Raw genomic sequence first — 22912 nt, forward strand, 5'->3', positions numbered from 1 at the left:
TCAACCATTCTCAGAACTGAAAATATACGTGTGCATTTTACTCCTTTAATTGTAGATTTTACATATATTTATTATAAACCTTTATTTCATAAGAAAAAAAGGGTTTTTTTTTTGCCAAACTAGGTTCCATTTTTTGTTTAAAATCAGAACTCTAATGGATCTTTTAAAGAATTATTCACTTAAATAATTGATCAGAATGAAACAAGAGTTGTTCAAAATAATTTAGTATTTGTAAATTCAGGAAGAAAGAAAATGCGTAACTTTAAAACCTGGAGAGTCTTTTATACTTTAAAATATAACATTACTGAGGCATGATTATAGTTTAATGAAACTACTGCTAAGATACATTCATTACTTTGTAATATGAAATAAATGTGTTTGCCATTTTAAACTGGTTGTTCTTGGAGCTGCTGACTAACTATGGTGTGATGTCCTTTTCTTGCTCATTCACAATTTTGTTAGCCAGTTCTCAGTAATCTGTAGAATTTATTGTGTAACAACACACAGCTTAACAAGTTTATTTTTTCATCCTTAGTGTGTTCATTTGCATGCCATGTTACCTGCAAAGACAGTGCACCACAAGTCTGTCCTATACCTCCAGAGCAAGCCAAGAGACCTCTTGGAGTAGATGTTCAAAGAGGCATAGGAACAGCCTATAAGGGCTATGTCAAGGTAAGAATCTGGCAGAAAAAGAGGAGGGTCAGTAAATCAAATAGAATTACTGTTCATAGTCAAATACCAGTTCCAATTCAGACATAGACAGTCAGGCAAATCTGGCTGTAGAATAGATTCCAAATTCAATTGCAAACTCTAAACTGGTCACTTCTTGAGGAATTCAAAAATTAGTATAATTTCAGTAAAATAAATTAGACTAGAAACTTCAGGAGTCAAGCATGGCAAGATCAAGAATAAGACATTGCTTCCAACTCTGATAGGCTAATTTCATTGCTGATGTCCTGATCATCATTCCCAAGCGCACTCTACTTTAAGAGGGTCCTGTTTCCCAGCATTTCCTTCTCCTCTAAAGAGAACCTGTTCCATTATTGCTTATTGATTGTACCTTCAAGATTATTCAGTATTTAACTATTATCAAATTGTTATTGCTCCTGTCCTCCAAAGTCGTGATTAAAAAAGATAGGTAGATGGAAACAATTACCAAGTTCAGTGGAGTGTCAGTGACATTTGAAAAAGTAATTATACAGCATAAAAAATGACAACAATCAGCAGCCCTTAACTAAACTCAACTGATCTTGAAAAAGTTAAGCAGAGTTGGGCCTAATTAGTACTTTGACATAAACAGAACTGGGACCTGAAAAATATCCCCAGAGAAAGCAAGGGCAGACATTTCATACTGACATCTAGTGTGTGTGTGTGTGTGTATGTAATGTGTGTGTGTGTGTGTGTGTGTGTGTATTTTCTGAGGTTAAAAGGCTTTTTTTATTAACTGCTGAGCTTTTGTTAACAACCTGTTAACATCATCAGAGCAAAGGGCTAAATGAGAAGGGGGAGCATGTGCATAAATTTACATAACAGTTAAAAAAAAAAGTGAAGGGCACACCCAGGGGGTCACCCATTTCAAGCATCATCGCTGAAGCAGTACTGCAGGATTTAAAACGTGTTGTCATGGCTGATTATCAACCTAGTTTTTGGATTAGGTACGTGGACGACACCTTTGCAGTCATTAAGCGATGTGATACCACCAAATTCTTACAGAAACTGAATTCATTCCATCCAGACATCCAATTTACAGCAGAAGAGGAGGACAACAACACCTTACCCTTCCTGGATGTCTTGGTCCATCTTCTTCCAGATGGCAACCTATCAACCACCGTCTATCGCAAAACCACTCACACTGATAGAATTCTCCACTACCAAAGCAATCACCCTATATCGCATAAAATCAGCTGTTTAAGAACTTTATTCAAAAGACTCAAGACCCACTGCAGCACAGAAATAGCAAAATCTAAAGAGAAAGCATACCTTCTCAGCATATGCAAACAAAATAATTACCCACCAAGCTTCATCAAACGTTGCTGCAAAGATAAAACACCACACTCAAACTACAATGCTCCAACGAATACAACTTGGGCAACACTCCCATACATCAATGGAGTCTCAGAAGCAACCGCCAGGATCCTTGCCCCATACAATATCAACATAGCACATAAACCCAACCAAACATTACGTTCCCAGTTGATGCAACCCAAAGAACCATTACCAATCAGTGATTTGTCCTCCATCGTATACAAGATCAACTGCAACACATGCCAATGTAACTACATTGGAGAAACATCAAAAAGACTTAAGACCAGAATACATGAGCATGTTTTGGCAGTAAGAAGACAAGAACAGCGCTCCCAAGTCTGGACCCATATAGCTGAGCATGGCCACACTTTCAACTTTAAAGGAGCAGAAGTCATTGCTCATGATTCCACCAAAGGAGGCCGTCTTTTAAAAGAAGCTTGGTTTTCAGACTGTCATTCTATTAATAGACACATAGACCTACTACCTCCTTACCAAACCCTAAAAAGACATTTACAAAAACATAAAGTACCTAAACACTTCAACCCAACCAATAATAACACAAAAACACCACCCCAGCCACTTATCAAACCCCAAACCAACACAATAGATATCCTTTCTACAACACAATCCTTTTCATCAAACCTAACTAAAGAATATAATTCTAACACAACCATGACAACTCACACAACCAACACACCATGTTCTGATATTCTCACACACAGAAACAACAACCCCCCTGACCACAACATCCAGGACACAAACATCCAAAACATAAATCCTGCAACCTCACAAGATACTCACACACAACAAAACATACACACACAACACCTAAGTAACAACAGAATATTAAGACCAAGACCAAAACTCCCCCCTACAATGAAATATGACTTATCACATTCAATGGAACAAAATATTACAGCCCAATTCCCAAACACCACAAAACCACCCACAACTAATAAGCATAACAAACGAACACACACAAACATTCCAAATAACCGTACCCAACAAAACACACACACACAACAACCCTACACCAAACAAACTATACAATCCAAGAGGCTGGCTAAAAGGCATGCTGGATCTACGTGCCAAACAGCTGACAAGCGTGACTTTTAAAATGGTCTTGAGACTGACTGCTCTATGCCTTTAAGAGCTTCTTGGGCACAATGTGTGCACATGCTTCACTTCAACCGTTTTTTTTTAAACTGTTATGTAAATTTATGCACATGCTCCCCCTTCTCATTTAGCCCTTTGCTCTGATGATGTTAACAAGTTGTTAACAAAAGCTCAGCAGTTAATAAAAAAAGCCTTTTATCTTACATCCCAGAGCTCTTTATTTTTATCTGATTGACGGTTTTTGCGGGTCTTTGTATGTAGGTCTTTCTCCCGCGGGAGAAAACCTGAACAACCAAAGACCTACATACATACATACATACATACATACATACATACATACATACATATATGAAAAAACTACTAAAAACATTGATCTCCAAAAATGAGCGTATCATAGGTCTGTCCATCCCCCGCACACCTACAATTTGCTGCATCAATCTTGTTTCTGCTGTGCTAACCAACATCCATTTGAATTTTACTGTTCTGCCTCTCCCCGCATGCCCCGCCCACCTAGAACATTCGTCTTACAGAGCACGGTCATTTGACGTCGCCGCCTGACTATTCTCCCCACTGTCTTGCTTAGGTGTATCCCTCACATGCAGTGCTGTTGTTCTAGCTCGCCCATTTTAGGGTGGCCTATAATTAAAAAAAATAGGATAAATACAAAAATGAAATAGAAATTGGAATATCCTGAACAGGGGATCAACCATAACCTTGCCTCCAAAGCTAGGGAGAATAGTCAAGACTCCAAAAGCTTCCTGAATGACATTAGCATTCAAGCCATCTGAATCTTGGGAGTTGGAGATATAATTCCAGGGTGGTGGTACTGCAACAGAGAAGGCACGCCTCTTGGATCCTGCTAAATGACACTACTTAATCAATGGGATCCCAAGTGTATCTGTTGTACTTGATCTCACCAGATGGACAGAAGCAACTGGAAACCAGCAGACCAGCCTTATGCCACAAAGTGTTTCATAGATGACAATCATCATGTTTAATTACTCTTGGAAGCCAACTGAATAACCAGTTTAGCTTGGGAACAGCAGAGTCACACAGGCATAATGGTACATGCCTGTTATTGCCTTTTTTACTGGATTCTGCATCAGCTCTAGCATCAAAGCGGTTTTCAAGGGCAATCCCATGGGTAACCTTGGCCAGTCTCAGCCCTAGCAAGAAGGCAATGACAAAACCACTTCTGAAAAGCTCTGTCAAGAAAACTGCACGGTCTTGTCCAGAGTCTTTAAGAATTGAACATGATCGAACAGAAGATATATAGATGGACCAGTCGGGCAGACAGAATATTTATTGAATTTTTGATGTGGCTATAACCTGAAGGGAGCATTCTTTTACTATTGAAGGGGTAAAATTTCAAATTTGATGGGATGACATACATTGCTAAACAGAAGATTTGAGTTTTATCCAAAATTATATTTATCACATATATTTGACAATCAGAACAAAAAATTGAGAAGTATTTTTTCTTCAAATTTCTACTTTCAGCAATAAAATTAATCATACTTAAACAGTGGGAATATGTAGATAATATAATGGATTGCTTGAGAAAGTATCTGATAAAATCCATTATTTAACAATACAAAGTTGCAAATCGTTTTATCAGGAATAGTGGAATTTTATTGTTTATGCAAGAGATAAGTATTCTTGTGACAGCCTATATCAGAAATTATGGGAGATTTTAAAATATACCATCATCATTAACTTTAAATTAATACTTTTAAAACAGATTTCTTATAAATTGATCCATGCCTTGAAAGAGTTTTGCTTATTTCATTAAGTTGTGGCTTAACATTATTTGCAAATTCAGCTATTGAGAAAATGAGTGTCATGCAATTTTCTATGAAGAGATGACTCATAACATTCCAAAGATCACTTTGGGTTCCTTAGGGAAACCAATAATATTTATTGATCAATCGATTGATTGATTGCTTTGTTTGCAGGTATTGTATATCTAAAATGAAGAAGTTACAATATTTGAAAAATGTATATATTGTTGCAAATCCCTGGAAGTATTTTTATGAGTTGCCTCAATGGTAAGATGGTATATTAATATAAATTTAATAAAATAATAAAATTTAATAAATAAAAATGAGTCTTTACCCCCTTTTATGGTATGAATAATATATGTCTATATTTACAGGTTCCAAAGCCAACAGGAGTTAAGAAAGGATGGCAGAGGGTTTATGCAGTTGTCTGTGACTGTAAACTTTTCCTCTATGATGTGCCTGAAGGAAAATCCACTCAGCCAGGAGTTGTTGCAAGTCAAGTTATGGATCTCAGGTTTGCAACCTTAAGCCACATCTTTTTGTAAGCTTGATTGTATCAGAGAAAAATTAGCAAATGAAGAATGATGCAATCATTGAATTTTTTTTGATGTTACATAGCGTACTTTGATATATTGTGTGCTTTTTGAAAAAAGTATAGGCCACATTTGTATAAGGTATGAGAGAAGAATAAATCTATGCTCTTGATTTTTTTCTGGTAGAAAATAATATCATAAACCTGTACCCCAAATCTCTTTAACTTAGTGGTTCAAATTTTACCTATTAATTTGTTAATTTCTTTCCTGGGAAAAGTGGCTAATCTTTGCTTTAACAAGGATTTTAAATATGTACTGTTGTTTTCTTTCCAGAGATGAAGAGTTTTGTGTGAGTTCTGTCCTAGCATCGGATGTTATACATGCAACCCGTAAAGATGTTCCTTGTATATTCAGGGTACGATCATTTGATTAATTTGTACAAATACAATTCATGTTTTACTTAGCTATGATTGATAAAAAATAACATTTCACAGAATTATCCAATCTAGGCAAAAGCAAATTGTTAGGTTTCCATAGCTACTGTGTTTTCCCGAAAATAAGACCTATCCCAAAAATAAGCCCTAGCTTGATTTTAGGTGCCCCACATCTGCTTACCTTAGGATTGCCATAGCCAGGCCTCCCACGCTCTGACACCTGTCGTGCCACTGCCCGAGTTCTGCGGTCGCTTGCAGCTGCACACTACATGATGCATTGCACTGCTGCCACCAGTCACAACAAGGCTTATCGCACTGATCATGCTGCTGCCACTGCTTGCAGCTGGAGGCCAAGAGGCTCATTGGCTAATCACGTCGCTGCCACCACTCACAGCTAAAGGCTGTGAGGCTCGTTGCACCGCTGCCACCACTCGCAAGATGCTGCATGGCCTCATTGCGTCGCTCATGAGCATGTGCGATTGACACAATGAGCCTCGTGGTCTCCTGCCACAACCAGCAGCAGTGGCACGATCACTGCAACAAGCCTCGTAGCTTCCTGGTACGAGCGGCAGCACCAGCATGCTGCCGCAGAAGAACTCAGGCAGCAGTGCGACAGGTGTTGGAGAGAGGGAGGCCTGGCTGTGGCGGTCCTAGGTAAGCGGGTAAGACATCCACCCAAAATAAGACCTGGTGTCTCTTTTGTAGGCAAAAAAAAAAATAAAAAATAAGACCGGGTCTTATTTTCAGGGAAGCACGGTTCTCTGTCGAAGGCTGATTGTGGATTTACAGTCTTTTTATAATAATTTAGCCACCGAAATAGATTTTATTCTATTCTAATTGTTTTCAAATTTTCTTTTAGAATCTATCTAAATGGGTGATAAGCCAGTGGTGAAACATGTTCAGCTACTTTATGCAATTATATGATGCACGTTTGTGTGTGTGTTTGTGTGTGTGTATTGCAGCTTGGTGTCTTTTATTTCTTTCTTGTGAAGAGGTTGTCTGATGAATCAAGAAGGTGAAATATTTATTTTGGAGATAGCCTACATAATAAAGTTTTGGTTTTGTTATCTGGCTTGTAGGTCATTTTTTTAAATAAAGATTTTATTGGGGTTTTTTTTTCATCAACATATGTTAATTTTTCCAATCAACAAGTTGTCTGGAGTTTGCTATGCTAATACATGTTCAATTCCTAATCCTTCATTCTTTCCTCTAGCCAAGAATAAAATAGGTCCCAAATTTGATAGTAGTCTGTATCTTCTTTATCTTTCAACCTCATAGTTAATCTGTCCATCTCTGCACATTCCAATATTTTCCTGATTATTTCTTCTTCAGATGGCAATCCTTCATCCTTCCAGTATTGTGCAAAAATTATTCTCGCTGCTGTAGTGATGTGAAAGATTAAATATAATTTCTGCTTATTAGTCTTTTCAGGCATAATACCTAGTAAAAAAGTTCAGGTTTAAAATCCACTTGTTCACCCAATATTTTTTCTAACCACATATGTATCTTTCTCCAATAGGCCTTTGCCTTATCACATGTCCACCAAATGTGATAGTACGTGCCTATGTTATGTTTACATTTACAACATCTATCTGACATATTTTTAAACATTTTTGCTAATCTTGCTGGCGGCAGGTGCCATTTATAAAACATTTTATACAGATTTTCTTTGTATGAAGTTGACATTGTTAATTTGTAGTTTCTCTCCCATAACATGCCATTTTTCTAATTCTATATTATAGCCAAAAAATTTTGCCCATCTTGTCATTGTTTCTTTCACTTGTTCACTTTCCATATCCAAAATTAACAAAAAGTTATACATTTTCTTAATTAATTTCTCATCTGAGGTTAACAAAATCTTATCAAACACAGTTTGATCCTTATAAAATCCATACATTTTTACATCTTTTTCATATCTACTTTGTATCTGTAAATGTGCCCACCGGGACAAGTTAATTCCCTGATTTTCCAGTTCTTGTTTAGATTTTAATTTCCCATCAATATTTAGAATATCTTTATATGTCCATATTTTTTCAAAGTCTACCAAGTTCGGATGTATAAATGCCTCCATCGTTGATAACCACCCTGGAATTTTTAAATATATTTTAGCTTTAATTTTTTCCCATACTGTTGACAAGGCGTTTCTTATAAAATGATTTTGAAAGTTCTTATGGACTCTGTTTTTCCCATACCATAAGAAAGCGTGCCACCCCAATTGTAAATCAGATTGCCAGATTTCAGACAAGTTTTATAAATGAGGGGTCCTTGGTTATTTCTGAGCTTGATTGATTTCTTGCAGACATTTCATTACCAAGCTAGGTAACATCATCAGTGCTAGTAGCGAGTAAGGTTTACTCTCATTTTATATTCTGATGGCTTGCCCTGTAAGTATGCCTCCTCTATTGAGTTTTATAAACATATTCACAGGTTTGGACTATTTAAAAACATTTTTTAAATCTTATTTTTTGTTGTCCCATTTCTACTAAAAAGGAGAGTCACAGTGAGTGTACCCATTTATAAGCAACCTGATAAATTGCTAAATGAGTGCAAAAGCTCTTGTTTTGAGCACCAGCAAATCTTATCAATGCATAGGGAGGAAGCTATGAGGGAGTCATTTGTATGGGCAATGAAACATATCAAATGTATATACATTGCTCACTGAATTAGAATAAAGAAAGTTGAATTTGCCAAAAGACTGGAAGTTCTAACTTAATCAGAATGAATTAGAAAGAAACTTAATTGGAAAGAAAGTAAGCATCCAAAGCTTGCTTAACTCTATGTCTGGATGAATTTTATGCACAATGTTTTTGAGAGGGCTCTGTGAGATGAAAATGAAGCACGAATTTCTGATTAATCACATGAGTGTAAAGACAATATGTGATTGTCACTGTATCACTGTTTGTAGCAATATTTCTGGCATACTCTACAAAAGAGGCCCCCAACACGGACCGGTTCTGTGAAGAGAGGTTTTTCAGCAGATCAGAGGGTGCATGGTTTTGTGTGCTGCCTGCATCCCGCGGATGAGGCTTTGCGTGTTTGTGCGGACCGGTTGCTGGCATGCCGTGGCCCAGTGCTGGTCCCTGAACTGGGGGTTAGGGACCCCTGCTATACAAAACAAGAGTAAACAAGGTTTGCCAGCATTGTAAATTTGTATTGGTAATGAATTAAATATAAACTAGAAATGAATTCATTGAAATTAAATTCAGACACAATGTGGTGTCTTGCATGCTAGTTCAAGTCCCATTATTCCCAACCAACTTGCCTAATGCAAAAGATTGGGAAATATATCATCTAATCGCCCACCCCCCCAAGGACATGAACTTTACAATCTCTCTTCTGATTCACAGTCTTAGGCCTAAAATCAGGGATAAGAATGAAGATGATTTGCTATACTTCCAAGTTGGTTGAGGTTGGGGAAAACACTGACGGTAAAACAAATCCCTCCTATGCCAATATCTGCACAGTAGATGTCATTATCCCTTCTCTCTTTTATCACTGCATTTGTTCATGCTGCCTACAGAAGGCTCAGTCTGGAGCAGACCATTTTGAAAAACACTTTGTCTGAATCTAGTCTACATTTCCATTTTGTCACCTTGCTTTACTTGAGGCATTCCTCGCGTGGGTCAATTTAATGCAATTATTTTCTTTTTCTATCTTCTTGTTCTCAAGGTGACGGCTTCTCTCTTAGGCTCTCCTTCAAAGACCTGCTCTCTGCTGATCCTAACAGAAAATGAAAATGAGAAGCGAAAGTGGGTTGGAATTCTAGAGGGACTGCAATCTATTCTGCACAAAAATAAACTCAGAAATCAAGTTATACATATTCCACAGGAAGCCTATGACAGTACACTGCCTCTCATTAAAACCAGCCTAGCTGCTGCTATTATAGGTATGTTGGAATATAACAAGACACTTTGGATGTGTAACATTACATCTGTAATTGAGACTGATACATTGCCATCTTTAAATATATTATTTCTTATTTTTATCTCCTGACAGGAAAAATTAGTTGCATAAAATTGAGTGATTGACTTATAAAACGAATCGGAGTATGTTTAACACTGCTTGAAGCAGATGTCAGCAATGTTTAGATGTATTGACTCAGTTTTGGTCGAATTGCTTATTGTGTTAACATAAAATTGTTAAGTACATTAACAAATTTTATATTTCCTTTTCATTTGAAGTCATCATTTGTTTACCTGCCTATTACTTCCTTGCTTCTGTCTTATGGACAGTTGCCAACTGCAAGTATCAAATGGATTATATTAGCACCATATATTAGCACCATGTTAGAGTAATAAAAGAGCAGAATATTAACAACAGTTTGAAATGGTAAAGCATACTGCTACCCAACTATTTAAAAATATCTCACTTTCCTTAAATTTTCTGGAATAGAACTATTTTTCCTCATTTCGAGAGATGGGATGAGATTGATGGGATTAACCCAGTACTACATCTTGATTATGAAGATCATGAGAGCAACATTTACTGAAAAATCTTCCCCTTCATCTCTAACAAGTTAAGCTCCAAAATAGAAAAATCTTGGAGCATAGTCTCCTCCAGAGTTCTCTTTTAAATAATCTGAGGCCCATACCATATAGTTTGCATTGCTATACCTACTTTCCTATGAGCAAGCTTTACTAAATTCTGTGGACTTTTCATTTGGCTAGACATGGATTGAATTACATTATTATTGAGGTCTGATATTTGATACCACAAAACAGTATCCAATACAGTTCTTTTAGCATATGTTCCTTCTAGCATATTCAGTTTGTCAAATGGACGCTTTCTGTTAAAGAGTAGAAACCAGGGTTAGAATGAATATTTATATTAATAATTATTTTTCTTACCTTGTCACCATTAGATCGAGATAGAATAGCAATTGGTTCAGATGAAGGACTCTATGTCATAGAAGTCACCCGTGATGGTAAGTAAATTTTTGATTGCATTTAGCAGTTACACGCTGAGGGATGAGCTCTATCAGTTAATTCTTGATTATTTGCAGTATTCCCTTATGTAGAATTTGCTTCTCTGATAGAAGTTCAAAACTCAGAATATTGGCTTATTTAATGAACTGTTTAATGGTCATTTTTATGGGACATTTTGACTGGCACAGCTCTTACCTTTCACAAAAGGCAGTTGTTCATTTGACATCAAATACATATTCATAAAGGCTAATCTGGTTTTGTTCTCTCCTAATCCACAATTAATTGATAAGCTACTTTTGTACCTTGCTTGGAAAAAAAGAACCAGGTCACTAGGCTGCATCTCTGGGTGATTTGTCTTTTGACATAACAAAATTCATCACAGTAGTACCCTTTGGGATACTGTGGGAGTTTTAGGTAAGCTAGAATGAGTAGTTATTCAAATTTAGTCTTTTATCTTTATACATATAATCATACATTCTTTTCTTCCTCTCTTGACCCCCCCTCTATCCCATTCTACTTTTCATAAGCTCAGCTGCAGAAAAAAAACCCACACAATTTTAAAGCATGGCCACAAAGTGGCACCAGAACCGATGAATATAAAATAACTTTGCTGAGATAGTTTGGTGATACAAAAAGAATGAATGGGAATAGAATTGCAAACAATTGTATGAAGAGAAAGTGAATGGGATGAAGGAAAAGGAAAAACCAAAGAGGTTACAGTAAGAGGAAATGGATGAGATCCTCAAAAAAAGGTTACAAGTTTAAAAACCAGTAATGTACTGTTACGATAAAAGCAAGGATAGAAGCAACTTTAAGAAACTGAAAGAGGCAATATACATGGACGTACAATCCATACATGAACTTCAACTACTTTGCTGGCTGGGGAATTCTAGAACCTGAAGTCTGCATATTTTAAAGTTGCTGATTATACACACACACACACACACACACACACACACATATTGGCCACCCATCTTACCACAGATAATGTTGAGAAGCACTGGTTTGTTGTTAGAAAGATGTGGAGATATACAATAAATTATGTTTGTATAAAATATATGTATATATATTTCCTACTCATTTTCTTATTTCATGTCTTTACATATTTTGCTATTATTCCTCTTCTTTACTTGCATAATATTTAGCTTATCCCGAATGGGAATAGTTTGATGGTTATGTGTGTGTGTATATATATACAGTATGTTAGTTTTGGAAATGAAGTGGAAGAGGGTGAAGATAGACCAAAATTGAGATGATAAATAGCTTTTTTGCTCCAGAAATTAATTTAGCTATGTATTCTGTGAACATCAGAACTTTCTGACTGCTTTCCAAAAGCATGTGATTTTTGGCACTTTGGGCTAATCTGGTCTGAATTTGATTAGGAGTTCTGGGAGCAAAACCAACTCTGTTTATCTGGAAAGTAGGATAGTATGCACACTAACTAAAGCTAGAAAAGGAAAGCAAGGGAAGTATTCCCAAACTATAAAAACTCTCTCCATCAAGTTGAACTTGGCTCCTGATGACTATATGGATATGCTAATTGTTTTTTTCCCACTTGGCAACAGTAAAGAAATAGTTTGTTATTGCCCTTTTCAACTTCTGAAAACTAGCCTAAAGCCATGGGTTTCTGATGTGGTCTCCCATCCCTCGTTAGTTTTTTGTTTTTTGTTTTTTGCAATCTGGCAAACTAATTAATACAAAATCATCCAGAACAAAGTACATCTCCATTTCCTGTTATTCTGTCTGCTGGTCAAAACATGTTTGTCATGTCATGAAACCTATTTTATTAGCATTTGGGTACTTTCCTCTGTATTAAAGAAGGCAAGAAATAGAGAATTGAAAAAGAATTCATATATATTCGTGTTGTACAGCTCTAAATCCTCAATCCAGGCAGATTCACAGTAATATTAATTTGCAAGACAGTATGTGAAAGTAAATAGGAAATATCATTCATTTTTATTCTTTCTAATTCAAAAGAATGTTGGAAAAGAATTATGTCAATTGCTTCATTCTTAAGCCCCTTTTCTCCTTCCTGCTAGTCACATGAGTGGAGCTATTATTGAGGGGTTAGAAAAAATTCCAGTTGTGTTTTGCAGGCTTTCTCTATCTTGTTTGTATTTACATCACTTGCCTAATAGCAGATTTCTTCTTTGGCCTTCTGGGGCTATTCATTTAAAACAGTTTTCCTTGGATACTCTGGAGGTTTTTGTAATGCATGTCCAAGCACTACAGTACAGAAATCCTGCTACTGTGTCATCCAGTTTCATGTACTTCAGAAGCTAATACTGCAGAATAATTATGACGTTCAGAAAGAATTCAAATATTAGCAATAAGGTTTGCTACTCTGTAACTTGGATGCAGTATTTTTGGATAATTGAAATAATTCTAACCTTCAGCTAAATGTTTTGTTTTTATTTTTCGTTATCAAAAATTGATTTCTGATTTTCAGAGCAATATTTCTGTTCCTATGCTTGTATTTATTATGCTAAACATGGGAAAAAACTTCTATGATTTGTTAACTAATTTCTAAAGAAGGAGCTCTCTTGAGCTTACAGGCCAGAAGCAGATATGAGAATCTATTGTTCTTGAGACGTTTGGTCCATTGCGTTCTGCAAGTATGTGTGGTTTTCATATAGCCCAGTGGTTCTCAACCTGTGGGTCAGGACCCCATTTGGGGTCGAACGACCATTTCATGGGGGTCGCCAAACAACGCAGTCTGCCATTTTTTTCCCCTTTTTCTTAGCTGTGCTACTCCCTTTTATTCTATTGGCTTTTGAAAGCCAATAGAATAGACTCTCTTGAATAGAGTCTAATTCTATTGGCTTTTAAAAGCCAATAGGAATTGTCCAGGCTGTCTCTGCCCTGCTGAGCCCACCAAAAGTCCCATTCTGCAAACAATGCTGCACCAGTTGAGTAGTCCTCAACTTACGACCGGTTGAGTAGTCCTCGACTTATGACCGGTTGGGGGTCGCAGCATTAAAAAGGTTGAGAACCACTGATATAGCCAATCTTAACAATTATGTATGGTATAGGTTTCATATCAAGGCTATACCTAGGCACATTTTGCACAGTGCCAAAAGAAGTAATGTTGTAATCCTTTGAATCATAATTTCTAGAGAATTATTGATAGTTAAATATAAATTATATCATGTTTTCTCTGTACCAAAGAAAAGTAGATTATTCAAATAGGCATGCTTTACATTTTCCATGCTTTTCTATTGTAATATCTTTTTACAGAACTACTTTTGAAGACAGTTCAGAGGCTTTAGCTAATATAACTGCCAGACTTTTGACAGTATATTTTAAAAATACTTATCCTAAGGTACCTGCAGCAGAAGCCATTTGGTTTCTGAGCCTAATTCAAAAGGGTTTTGCTTGATTTTTTGGTGTTTAAATACCTGACTACCCATGCATAACGCCAGCTATTGGCACTCAGAATCTTCTGATTCTATAGGGAAATTAAGCTTTCTAATAAAGGGGGCCTTTTTAGTAGAATTATTCACATTCTGGAACCTTCTCCATAACAGAGAAGGAGCAAAAGACAGAAAAATGTGTTCAGGGCATATCTTAAGAGCTATCTTTTTCTGAACATTCACAATTACTCCTCATATTTTTGCTTGTCTATGTGCATTTTACTTTTGATTTTATTTGTACTGTTTTGAAATTCTGTATGAATAATAATTGTTATCTTTTCCTGGTATTTTTCCTGCCCTAGGCACTGTGAAGGTGTCTATTGATAAAATTATTGGGAAGTTAGAATTTGTGTCATGGATCTTTTTTTTCAGGAAATGATCCATAATTGCTTAGATTTTCATTTTCAGGATAAACTTGCAGCTCTACTACATGTGTTTAAAACAGTGTGCCTTTATTATTTATTTATTTCTGTTTTGATGCAAGTTTTAAAAATTCATAACGAGATTTGAGTTGGTAACACTATGTTTTTGGTACAGTGAAAGATTACATATATCTTAAACAATTACATTGTTAACATATATACTCTCTTAAGTGTATGTGTTATTTTCCATAGTGATTGTTCGAGCTGCTGATTGCAAGAAGGTCTACCAGATAGAGCTTGTTCCCAAAGAGAAAATAATTATTCTTATTTGTGGTCGGAATCGTCATGTTCACTTGTATCCTTGGTCTTCCCTGGATGGATCTGAAAGCAGCTTTGATGTCAAACTTCCTGAAACAAAAGGCTGCCAGTTCATTACAACTGGAATGATGAAGAAGAGCTCCTTACCGAGTTTATTTGTGGCAGTTAAGCGACAGATTCTCTGCTACGAGATTCACAGAACTAAACCTTTCCATAAAAAGTTCAGTGAAATCCAAGCTCCTGGCCATGTACAATGGATGGCTGTATTCAAAGACAGGCTTTGTGTTGGCTACCCATCCGGTTTCTCTCTGTTGAACATCCAAGGAGATGGACAGTCTATAAGCCTGATCAATTCCACTGATCCTTCACTTGCATTCCTCTCGCAACAGTCATTTGATACCCTTTGTGCTGTGGAGCTCAGCAATGAAGAATACCTACTTTGCTTCACCCTGTTGGGAGTATACGTTGATGCTCAAGGTCGAAGATCACGCATGCAGGAACTAATGTGGCCTGCGACTCCAGTTGCGTGTAGTATGTATATGTTTTTCTGTTTCTGTATCTTTGATTGCTTCACTTCAATTTGTGAACAGCTGATAGGCACAATAGCCAATTTGACTCAGCATTCTGCCTAATGTACATGCTCTGTAGACTTGCTTTCAGATTTTGCAAAAGAAACTATTTAACAACTATGGAACCATTTTTCTTGTTGCCTTCCACTAGTATAAGCCATGCTTTGCTCTATGGTATATGAATTGCTTAGTGTGGTATATGAGCCTAGTCTTAGTGTGAAGTCAGTCACTCCAGGTCCTAAGAAAAGGCAGGTTCCTCCTACAACTTTACTTTTAGTAATATAGACAGAAAGTTACCTTATTTTTATTACTCACTGTACTATATGAATTTGTGATCCTGGTGTGGTTGGTGCAAAGGAGTTCCCTCTTCCCTAACCCTCTTTTTTTGTGTGGTAGGGAAGGTGTTTTGCTGATCTTAAATGCTACTCTGTGGTTTGTCTGCTGATACTTGATGTCATCTCGGGTTGCTTTTAACTCTTTCTTGTATTTTGCTTGCCCTCCATCAAAATTGGAGATAATATTAATCATGCCTGCAAATACTTGAATGCTCGAATTAAAATGACTGCCTTTCATCTCGGCCAGAATATATGAATTCATTGCAAGAGATTTCCTTAAAGATATGTATGAAATCTATTGTTACAAAATAAGGGAAAGGTGATTTGATATGATGTTCAGAAGGAATTGCCATCCTTTTATTAAACTGAAAGGCTCTTGCTGGTAAACTGAAATCCAATCACTGAATGGGAAATGCTATCAGATAGAAGTGTGAGATAATTGTATGGTCAGGGGAGCTGCTTTTTTTTAATGAGCATAACTAGTTGCCCAGACCCGTTGAATATCAGGCAGAAGTTTATTATGTAAAACCTTTTGAAAACAAAGTAAGTAAACACCATTATTCATTAGACCTATTTATCCCCCCTGTTGTGTATTCAAAATGAATGTTTGAATGTGAATGTTTGAATATTTGATTAAACATGAAGGTAGGATATAAATTAAGTAATTATGTAAAGGTAATATTTCTTCTTTATAAAATGCTAGCTATTGGGATAGAATTTTGGCTTTATCTGTCTCTTTCAAAAGTGCCCACCTGCAGTCAAAAATGGAATAGTTCCAGCAAGGATTTTCCATGCTCATGAAAATTTTGCATAAGATGCCACTCTCCCAATATTAATCAGCTTGAGAAACAGCAAAGGTAAACACTGAATTGCTCAGTTTTATCTCAAATATATGGAGCCATAAGAGATTTTATTTTTTCTCTCCAGGTTGTAATCCATCCTATTTAACTGTGTACAGTGAATATGGGGTTGATGTTTTTGATGTTAACAATATGGAATGGGTTCAAACTATCGGTTTAAGAAAGGTTAGTATCTCGAGTTTAGACTAAAATATGCTTTATAATTTTCTGAAAACTTCATTGCATTGTACTGAAGGCCTGTTCTAAAAAGCTTTTCTCACTTTGCCTTGATAACAGATCCGACCTCTAAATGTTAATGGCACATTGAATCTCCTTAGTTGTGAACCTCCTCGGCTAATTTATTTCAAGAACAAGTTTTCAGGTTGGTAGAGGGGCAGAGAGGGGCATACGCCCAGTGAGTTTGGGGAGTCTCATTTTAATTTAGTATGTTGTATATTTATATTTTAGTTTTTATTGTGACTTGAACATCGCATGACAAGGAAAAGACTTAAAGTGGCTTTTATTTCAATAGGTGGTAGGATTTACTCATTTGTTTAGTGCTTCAATGAGGCATCAATTGAGATTTTGTAACGAACACTAATTTATTTTACTTGTATTTAATTGTACAATTTATTTTAATATATATTTGTGTTGACTTAATTAGCTAAAAGATGGTTGAATGGGGAGATCTTCCTCATGCATAACCAAATAAGGCTATGGGCCAATTAGACTAGTATTGTCATGATTGGTGGCATATGGTGGAGACACTTCCCAGCCCCACCTGAAGGTATCACAAACTGAGGAGTAGAAACTGCCATAAAGAAGAGGGAATTAAGCTATTTTCCAAAGCACCTGAAGGCAGGACAAGAAGCAACGGGTGGAAACTAATCAAGGAGAGAAGCAACCTAGAACTAAGGAGAAACTTCCTGACAGTGAGAACAATTAATCAGTGTAACAGCTTGCCTCCAGAAGCAGTAAATGCTCCAACACTGGAAGTTTTTAAGAAGAGACTGGACAGCCATTTGTCCGAAATGGTGTAGGGTTTCCTGCCCGAGCAGGGGGTTGGACTAGATGACCTCCAAGGTCCCTTCCAACTTTACTATTATTATTATTATTATTATTATTATTATTATTATTATTATTATTATTATTATAACTTTTCTGTTAAATAACTGAATTAAGTCCCTTATTCACACAGGCCTTTATATAAAACATTACTAAAACTGAAGTATGCACACTTTGCAGTCAAGTGATAGTTCTAGAAAGCAATCTGTGATTTATGTGTAAATGGGGCTTTGCAGACCTAGAGATGAAAATCGGGGGAGCCGCCTGTAGGAGATTGTATCTAGCTATGTAATTGCATTTTATATTTTACAGGAGGAGCTGCTCTTAGTGTGCCAGAAACATCTGACAACAGCAAAAAGCAAATGCTTCGTACTAGAAGCAAAAGACGATTCGTCTTTAAAGTTCCCGAGGAAGAAAGATTACAACAAAGACGGTAAGCCTTGGGTATTTTTCTCATAACCTGGGTGGAAAAGGAATCTTTCCCAGGCTGAAAAAAAATCACTATTTGATACCCTTTATTGATTCAGGGAGATGCTCCGAGACCCTGAGCTCAGATCCAGAATGATTTCAAACCCCACCAATTTCAACCATGTGGCTCATATGGGACCAGGAGATGGAATGCAAGTGCTCATGGATCTGCCATTGGTAAAGAAAACAAAACAAAACATGTTCCTAGGGAAAGCCTTCGCTCAGCTGATTTGCCAAAGGACAAGTTAATTGGCAGGAGTTTTTGGAGTCAAAACAGGGATACTGTTTGTTTTCTAAGGGGTGATTGAAATCATTAAGCAAGCCTAAGGTGGTTCCTATAAAGAATTTAGATGTTGGCTGTAATGCAATCTTTTATACTTGGTTGGGTTAGTGATTCGGGTTGTTTATCAGCTGCTTGTGTTTTAATTTTTTTAATCTTTGTTATTTTTAACTTAATGCTTTTAATTTATTTTAATAGTTTGCTACCCAGAGTCGCACATTGAAATGGGCAGCCTTATAGAAGTACAGCCATTTGTTTAGTGACCGCTCAAAGTTACTAAGACACTGGAAAAAGTGATTTATGGCCATTTTTCACATCACTATTGCTGTATCCCAATGGTCAAGTGAACAAATTTCAGGCACTCGGCAACTGGCATGTATTTATGAAGCTGCCTTGTCCTGGGATCATATGATCACCATTTGTAACCTTCCCAGTCATCTTCTGACAAGCAAATTCAGTGGGGGGACGCTGGATTTCATTAACAACTGCCTTGCTTAGCAATGGAAAGTTTGGGCTTAATTGTGGTCATAAGTGGAGGACTACCTGTGCATTGAACAAATAAATAAATACCCCTTTCACAATAATTGGTTAGCTATTTCAATCCAAAAATCTCTTCTGCTCTTGACATATTTTTCAACACTCCTACGATCACAGGCAAGACAATAATCAGAAAAATACAAAGGAATCCCATTAGTTAATAGGTCTGACTGAAGGAAGAGGAAAAGGGAAGGGAGAATGCAGACCCAACCCTTGGCCTTCATTCTGGGGTGGGTATATAGAAATGACGTCTTAATAGCCCCGTAACACTGTTTTGAGAGACTGTTTTGAGAGCCGTTACCAGGAACTCAGAAGGACATGAAAAATGAAGTAAATTGTCAGGCATATGATAGTGTTTCTGAATAACTCTTCTTTCCTCCTTCCTTTTCTTGTTTCTTTTGTCTAAAATAACAGAATGAATTTCCTTCCCCTTCATCTTCCCGACATTCTGCTCTGATATCATCTCCAACAGGCTTTGAGCACGTCTATCACATGAGCCCTATCTCTGCTGATCTCTTTCTCCAGAGTGACCATTCCTCCTCAATGCTTTCCTCCTCTTCCTGCCCCTCCTCTGCTTCTGTAGTAAGGGTAGGAGCAGCTCTTTAGGAACTGAAGTGGATGAGAGTGTGCTTTAGACCTCTCAGCTGGCTAACCTCTGTGTGAATAAGCTTGTGCTTTCCTGCTAAAACAGCAGGTTGTCACTGCAAAATCTAAATCCCATCTTCTCTAATAGGCTAATCATCTAGGATAAGAGAGTAACCATCCTTCCAGTAGCAGGAGGCAAGGAGAAAGCTTATTGGATAATACTCGATATTTGTCTCATTGCAACCAAACTGCCAGCATTTACTATCGTAGCTGCCAAATGCAACAAAAGTAAAAGGCAAATCATGTTCCCATTTTATAATTTGGAAAGCCTAGAGGCATAATTTGCAATCAAATTCTGTTCCTTATGCTGTATAATATCAGAGTGTAATAGTACACTGGCAAAATCAATAAGACCCCTTAATTAATAGAATATTACCAAATCCAAAATAAGGCAATAAGTTATATCTTTGGCTAAGCATTAGCCTTTAAGGGGGAAATAAAGCTATAAAGCAAAAGATAATTTGATGTGGTTCATTCAGATAGACTTATTTTTCTAATATCTTTTATAAAATGTCTCCAGCTACCGGAAAGAACTGAGACTTAAATACTGACCATTTTACTTGCTTTTTGGGGTGGAATGGCTATATTTATCCCCTCACTGATTCTTTGAGCAACATGCTTTGCTTTGTATGATTCTCAATAGTCAAGATGAAACAGATTTATAAAAAAAAAGAAAAGAGCTTTTTATACTGATTTCAGGTTTTAAATATTTTAAAAGGCTCCGTATTTAAAAAAGAAACTTAAGTTGAAAATATCTCGTCTAATTGAGCTTGGTTACCTTTCTGCTACAGACTGGTTTACCTTCTTCGCAAGATGAAAAGGTTTGCCCTCCGACAAGCAACATTTCACGCCAAGCACCTCACAGAAATAAAAGCTACATTTCATGGCCATCTTCAAGTAAGAGTTGAAGTAGATCTCTTTAAAAGCTATAAGCTTCATAAGCTTCTCCTAGAGGAGATTCTCAAATACTTTTGCTTTGCAGGTGGCAGTGACCAGGGAGCAACCGTGCCCTTGCGAAGTATGTCTGATCCAGATCAGGAGTTTGACAAAGAGGTGAGATCAATTTCTATATCCTCACAGGTTTTCAAATGGTGAGGTGAATTTAGAAAAATCATTGGTACACTAAAGGGTACTGACTTCTAATATTTTTACAAATTACATTTTTATATCTGAATGTATGTGTATATAATCTAAACCTGTGATATTATATAAAAACATGCAGCAGTGAATGAAGGCAAATATACATGTCCTAGGCTAATGTTGCAGGATCCAATCTGGGTCGGTCACCGGGACTCACAGGTTTTGTCTTCTGAGCTTTTGAACTCGTGCTTGGATTCCATCCTCAGGGAGCTTCTCTCTAGCAGAGTGTGTGTCCCGGTCACCAACCCAGATTGGATCCATGCAGCAGTATCTATCTGAAGAGTTTGAAAATCCAATAATGGCATATTTCAATCAATCAGAATAGAGCTGGAAGGGACCTTGGAGGTCTCCTAGTCCAGCTCCCTCAAGCAGGAGATCTTATACCATCTCAGACAAATGGCTGTCCAGTCTCTTCTTAAAAACCTACAGTGATGAAGCACCCACAACATCTGAAGGCAACCAGTTCCCCTGGTTAATTGTCCTTACTATTAGGAAGTTTCTCCTTAGTTCCAGGTTGCTTCTCTCCTTGATTAGTTTCCATCCATTGTTTCTTGTCTTGCCTTCCGGCACTTTGGAAAATAAATTGACCCCCTCCTCCTTCTGGCAGCTTCTCAAATACTAGAATACTGCTATCATGTCCCCCCTAGTACTTCTTTTCTCCAGACTGGCCATTCCCAAATCCTCCAACTGTTCTTCATATGTTTTAGTCTCCAGGCCTTTAATCGTCTTGGTTGTGCTTCTTTGCACTTTTTTTTGGCACTTTTTGTTTTTTGCATTTTTCAGTAGTGGAGCCCAGATCTTAATGACTTCATGGACACATTTATGTTCTTTTCTTGTCATCAGTATAAGTGGCTTCCATTGCCTTTGAGGAGAACTCCCCCTTTTTGGGGGGGATACTTCCCAGTCTAGCCTACAACTTTAGAATTCCTTGGAAGAGTCCCATTAAGTACTAATCCAGTCAATCTTGCTTAGCTTCCAAATTCAGTCAAGAGCTACCAGGTGCTGTCAGCTCCTGGGTATATACCAAACATTTTATTGTTCAAGCTGGTGTCTACATAACCAACATGCCAAATTGCAGAATGTAGTGCTGTCCAGAAATCCAATCGAAAGCCTAAATTCTCTGCAAATATGTGCTTGGAACACTTCTCAAAATTAACATTTTTCCTTGGGGAGAATAACAAATGATTCATAAGTTTTTAAAGGACAAAGATGGCTTTGTTGTTTTTTTTTATCTTAGACCCATCCTAATTAATGGTTTACTGTTGCATTATCATTAATAACTTCGCTGGATGTTGGAGAAATTTTCAATTGCAACCAGCTGTAGTTTTTAGTTTTAATAAATTTAATCGTTAGAAAACTATTATTAGGGGGGGGCAAACACAGAGTTATCAGTGCATGTAACATACGTGTGTGCAGGTAAGAATATCAACCTTGTTGTCATGCAAAATCAAGCTTTTAATAGCGAGTGTCACACCAAATGCACTAACCAAACAGGTGGTAAGGAAATAGGGGAACTCAGGCACTGCGCAGGTTATGTAGAAATTAAACAGAGGGTCATCCATAAAGGACTCAAATGTCTATACATCAACACACAGAGTATGAGCAATAAACAGGGTAAATTAGAGATTCAGGTAAATGAGGGCAGATTTAATATTGTTGCTATTACAGAAACTTGAATGAAACCCACAAATGGAACACACAGCTAGAGGGATTTAAATTATTTAAAAGAAACAGATCAAATAAAAGAGGAGGTGGAGTTGCTCTCTCTATAAGAAATAACTACATCTCTACAGATATAGAGCAATAACAATGATGAAAACTATCTTGAATGCATTTGAGTCACTATAAAATGGGGGAAATGGCATTGCCATAGGTGTATATTATAGGCCACCCAATATTTTGCTAGCAGTTAATTAAGGTATGTAGGAAACACATCACCATAGTAATAGGGGACTTTAATTACCCTGACATCAATTGGGAGACAAACTCTGCACCAAGTGGAAGATCAAACAGATTCCTGACAAACCTAGCAGACAACCTTGTTTCCCAAAAGATAGAGAAAGGAACTAGGGGTATCAGCCATATTGGACTTAATTTTCACTAACAGAGATGAAATGATAGAAGGTG

At 36.9% G+C, this 22912-nt stretch overlaps 1 protein-coding gene across 1 annotated transcript in view; it reads left to right on the forward strand.

Annotated features, from left to right (window-relative positions):
* The window catches only part of CDC42BPB (CDC42 binding protein kinase beta), a gene marked incomplete at its 5' end in the record, with an annotated part of 33443 nt that overhangs the window by 4039 nt on the left and 6492 nt on the right, over positions 1–22912 (forward strand). Inside the window, 12 exons of the mRNA XM_039364841.1 lie at positions 536–672; positions 5297–5436; positions 5789–5870; positions 9559–9775; positions 10751–10813; positions 14842–15438; positions 16739–16836; positions 16948–17032; positions 18028–18148; positions 18243–18360; positions 20437–20542; positions 20628–20698. Of these exons, the coding sequence (XP_039220775.1) occupies positions 536–672; positions 5297–5436; positions 5789–5870; positions 9559–9775; positions 10751–10813; positions 14842–15438; positions 16739–16836; positions 16948–17032; positions 18028–18148; positions 18243–18360; positions 20437–20542; positions 20628–20698 (1835 nt within the window). The remainder of the gene's footprint in view (positions 1–535; positions 673–5296; positions 5437–5788; positions 5871–9558; positions 9776–10750; positions 10814–14841; positions 15439–16738; positions 16837–16947; positions 17033–18027; positions 18149–18242; positions 18361–20436; positions 20543–20627; positions 20699–22912) is intronic.

Source organism: Crotalus tigris, unplaced genomic scaffold, assembly GCF_016545835.1.
Source record: "Crotalus tigris isolate CLP2741 ecotype Arizona unplaced genomic scaffold, ASM1654583v1 scf7180000019856.1557650, whole genome shotgun sequence".
Classification (NCBI taxonomy): Eukaryota; Metazoa; Chordata; class Lepidosauria; order Squamata; family Viperidae; genus Crotalus; species Crotalus tigris.